The following is a 4,639-nucleotide window of genomic DNA, read 5'->3' as shown; positions in this document are numbered from 1 at the left end:
CTCATCTCCGTCACAGTCATCTCCATCACAATTTTACTGTGATGGAGATGACTTCTTGATGTTTTCTTTCCTCAAAAACAGCTATAAAATAAAAATGGTAATTGATACGACTTACGTTGTTCGAAAGCTGTTTGTTCATTGTGTATTATCCTATATTTAAATAATACAATTTATCTTTCAAATTTACTAAGATTCACATCTATGTCTATATCATCATCTCCGTCACAAAAAAAGTGATGGAGATGATTCTTGAAATATTTGCTATGTTACAGCACTGAAAATTGAATGCTTAAATAAACGTTTAAAATGCCCTAATTATCGTGCCGAATGTTTATTATAGTTGTTATATGGCATAATGGTGACATGTGTAATAAAAGAATTACAAATGTGAAACTTTTTTTTTCATGATTTCTAAACCTCTAAAATGGCACATTAGCGAAGAATGACCCATATAGCTCTAGGCCAAAAGAAAATAATTTAATTATAAGGATCCCTTTAACCAATAATATGATGAAAAAATGAATCAGTTATATGCCTACTTACTATATGAATTCAAGAACCTGAAAGATTCATTTTGAAAAGTCATATAAGAACCATGCACTTGCTATTAAAATTTGTAATTAGGCTGAGAAAACAATAATAAGCAAATCTTAAATGAAAGACAGAAAATTAATATACCTGAGTTATTAAAAAGGAAACAGACAGAAATTCAGTACTGTATAAGGATTTAAAGTATAAGAGCCAGAATAATGCAACAAGAGCAAGTAGTAAGAACAAACAGAGAATAATAATGAATTTAAAGCTAAATTCCAAACCAGTGCCAAAAACAACAATAAATTAAAGTACAGTTAATTCTGAGAAAGAACTTAAGTTAACTGTTAACTTCAAATTTACTGTGTATTACTCTAATAATTTTTTGAAAGTAAAACAAACTCTGTTAAAACCGTCACGATTATACGGTTTTCAGACAGCTCATCTATTGACTAATAAATAAAGTCCCTAATGTAAGCACTTATGTTTGCATTTGCAAATCATTTAAAACAAAAATAACTTTAATTCTTATAAAAATAGATATACATTTTTTTTAAATAATTAATTTTGTCGTTGAACTTTTTTTTTTTTTATTACCTTCGTCAATTGTGAATAAAATGCAATCACCAAATATACGTATATCAGTCATGTGTTTTTGATTAGTTGTTTTTGATGGTCCATGTGACACTTGAAACACTTGAGGTTGAAGGTCATCCAAATCATAAATCACAATCGATAACTGGTTGGAGTACCTTAAGGGAAACTGTTGATAAAAAAAATAATTTAAATAAATTAATTTTAGGCTAAGCAAACTACTTAGATTCTAATATTAAAATAGGCGTGCTTCCGGAAAATTAGGTATTATGTTCTTTGATAATTACTGTACTATGTTGTGTAAAACAGAGCAACAAAAGAACATGCTTGAGCCAATAGAACGCTTTGTTACTGAACTATTTTATTCGCTTCTCTACTCCAGAGGGCGTTATATATGTTAGCTTACAAACTGTATGGTTTGAACATCACATTAGTTGTGGGTTTTTTAAGTGAGTGTTATGTGCTCATGCATTTACCAAACGGATTACCAGAAACTGATTAGAAGAGAAATATAAAAAAAAAACATAGTAAAGAAGTGCAAACAGACACTGGCCCCTTTATCAACTACAAGAAATACACTTTTTTTTTGTAAGAAAATTGCGGTTGAAATTGCCAAAAAATCAGGAACAAAATAAGAACAAATTGAGGCTGAGGTAAAATGCCAAATAGAAAAACCAACATATCTTATCCGTACCTTATTTGTAGTAGGTGTGACTACAGTATGTAATAACCTCTATAATCAGGGGGGATCCAGAGATGGCCGAAAGTGGGCCGATCGAGATAATACTACCCTAGGGGGTCAGGGGGCATGCCCCGGCGAAATGTTTGTGTTCTAGACGTCCGAAAATAACCTCAGAGGCGTTTTTGGGCGATCAATTTTTTCTTTTTCTTTCTTGCTTTCTTTTTTTCCCCTTTAAAAAAATTTTCTATAAGGTGGGTGGGGGGCAGGGCCGGCCCTCCCCCACTAATTTCACCCCTGATAATACAGTACAGTATATGCTGTACAATAATAATTTTCCACGTTTGTATAGTGTGTAAATCTAAGAACAAAACAAGAACATTTTGAGCCTGAAATCGGCAAAAAATTAGAATACTGTGTCTGGGCAAAATTGTACAGGTTCTCATTAAAAAAAAAGTGTATAGAAATAAATGCAGCCATGAACCTCACCGCCCCTGCACAAAAAAAAAACAAAACAAAACAAAAAACATGAGGATAAATCATTTATTCAGTTTTAAAATCTCATTACTCCACATTTCAGGCCTCCCTGTTTTGACAAATCTTTCAATAAACTTACCACACATTTTCTGTCCCAAACAATGACTGAACTACGACTAATAAGCAAATCCTTTGTTAGCTCTTTAGTCATATTTCTTAAACGAAAGTTGTATTCATTCTCCTTTCTTTCAAGAATATAAACTTTAATACAATCTGCACTTGCGATTACTAACAGGTTGTGCCAGACTCTGAAATGTAAAATCATCAACGGTTATTTGCAATCTCCATTTGCCATAGAGTACAATTATTGTTACATTACATTGCATTACAGCTAATAAACCAGTTATTGTTGTTGTTACTGTTTTTTTACTGGTATCGTTAATTGGTAAGTGAGGAAACTTTTCGTCTGTTCAATTCTATATCTACGCTTATCAAATTGATAGTTCAACAATTTCAACAAGAAAACCTTATTCATTAAGAGATTGATATGAAAAAAATAATACAAAATGTCGAATTTAGCCTTAAAATAAAACTAAAGAATGCTCCTTCTTTTACACTGCGCATTAAAAGCGTAGCCTTCCCATCGTCTGATTTTTCTTTGAAAGTGGGGGTTTAAAACTAATCAGAATTAACAAACTTTAGTTATCGTGCTAACAAACGATTTACTACAACAGCTACAGCGACAATATGAAGAACTATTACAAGTTCAACTAATAAAATTAGATTTTTTTTTATGGCAAATGATGGATTTAGCGTAAATTATCTGATTAGTGAAATACTAATTATGCAAATGAGCAAAGATAGGGTTCATCACTTTATCATCCATCTTGCATTGTGCTAATTGGAAACCAATCAGACTTTTCAAATTTTAATTATCGTGGTAACTAGCGTACATTTTCTGATTAGTGAAATATTAATTATTCAAATGAGAAATTAGCATATTCACATTCATATTCATAAGTACCAAAAACAATAGGCCTTGTCTTCTTATTTTTCCATCTTGCATTCTTTCAAGTATGAAATATCAATAGGACTTAACCAAACTTTAGAGTTATCGTGGTAAAAGAGTAAATTTCTTGATTAATGAAATATTAATTAAAATAAAAGTTAGAATATTCACACACGCAAAAAACTCTACGCTTCGCTCCTTTGGGGAGGCTAATTAGGATTGGTACAATTAATGTTAAAATAACTAAACAAGTCAGAAAAACGGAAATAAAAGGATACTATCGTTACCCCATAACATGTTTATATCCAAGATTTAATACTGTTGCCACACGAAACTCTTCATCAGAAAATACCCACCACTGGACAGAATAGTCATTGGTCGGTAGTATGAGTGAATGCTGCGTCAATTCTTGATGCTTGGAAAACTTGCAGAGTGGATCTGAATTAGAATCAAATCATTTGGCAAAAAAAAATAAATTGGTTGTTTGCCCTTCCTTTTTTGAAAAACGATAAATAGAGCCTAGTGGAAAAAGCTTATAATCATCAGATGGAATAAAAATAGGGCCTAACTCACAGAGTCCTAGAATGGTAATCCTACATCAGACAACATCTTTAGACTAATTTGTAGAGCATATGGCAAAAAATAAAGATAAATTCACTGAATTTTGTTTTATATTGTGGAGAAAAAAGCTAAAAAACCCCCATTTCTTTAAGTTTTTTTGTTTTTCCGCCCCTGTTTTTTTTAATGAGTTAGGGGCGGGTGGAGGAGGGCAAACAAACAATTTTTTGGCCTTATCGGAGCAACGAGTACTCTCAATGATCATTGCAAACTCGATTATATTTCTTGGTGTGTGGAACACACCAAGCATAACCGAAGAAACTTTCCAGTATCAAAGATACTAGAAACATAAGATAGAGTTCACCACAGGAAATAAAAAAGAAACGAAAACTGTTCCACCGAAATGCAATGTGGGAATACAAATGATGGGGCGCCGCGTCCGGCTGGATCTAAGAAACTTATGCCAGTGTTACACAACTGTGAATACATAATCTCCTTCTGTAGAGTTGGAAATCGTTGCCATTATCCATAAAATACAACCAGTAGGCATTAAATAAATCAAAACAATAAAATGACAGACAGCTAAGCGCACAATCGTATAACCGGACTCTGATTAGTGATAACGTTTTCCTCCATTAATGGAAAAAGGAGGTCGCCGTGTGCGTCTGGATCATTATGATATAATAGGAATACTAGAGCGCTTTAACTGTAAGTTCGAAATACGCAGAGCTGTGGTGTGCACCATCCAAGATGGCTGCCATAGATTTAGCCAATCAAATTTCGCCTAAGCA

General features: G+C 32.7%; 1 protein-coding gene across 3 annotated transcripts in view; it reads right to left on the bottom strand.

Moving 5' to 3' along the window:
- Nucleotides 1-1,128: 1,128 nt before the first annotated feature.
- The window catches only part of LOC117102656, a gene marked incomplete at its 3' end in the record, with an annotated part of 16,536 nt that continues 13,025 nt past the window's right edge, over nucleotides 1,129-4,639 (bottom strand). For all 3 annotated transcript variants that reach the window (XM_033243023.1, XM_033243022.1, XM_033243024.1), the window contains 3 exon segments: nucleotides 1,129-1,294; nucleotides 2,421-2,589; nucleotides 3,578-3,728. In XM_033243023.1, the coding sequence (XP_033098914.1) occupies nucleotides 1,129-1,294; nucleotides 2,421-2,589; nucleotides 3,578-3,728 (486 nt within the window).

Source organism: Anneissia japonica, unplaced genomic scaffold (assembly GCF_011630105.1).
Source record: "Anneissia japonica isolate Jap-2015-1 unplaced genomic scaffold, ASM1163010v1 scaffold288184_len555535_cov198, whole genome shotgun sequence".
NCBI lineage: Eukaryota > Metazoa > Echinodermata > Crinoidea > Comatulida > Comatulidae > Anneissia > Anneissia japonica.
The sequence above is the reverse complement of the archived record's forward strand: the minus strand, read 5'-3'. Positions and strand labels throughout refer to the sequence as shown.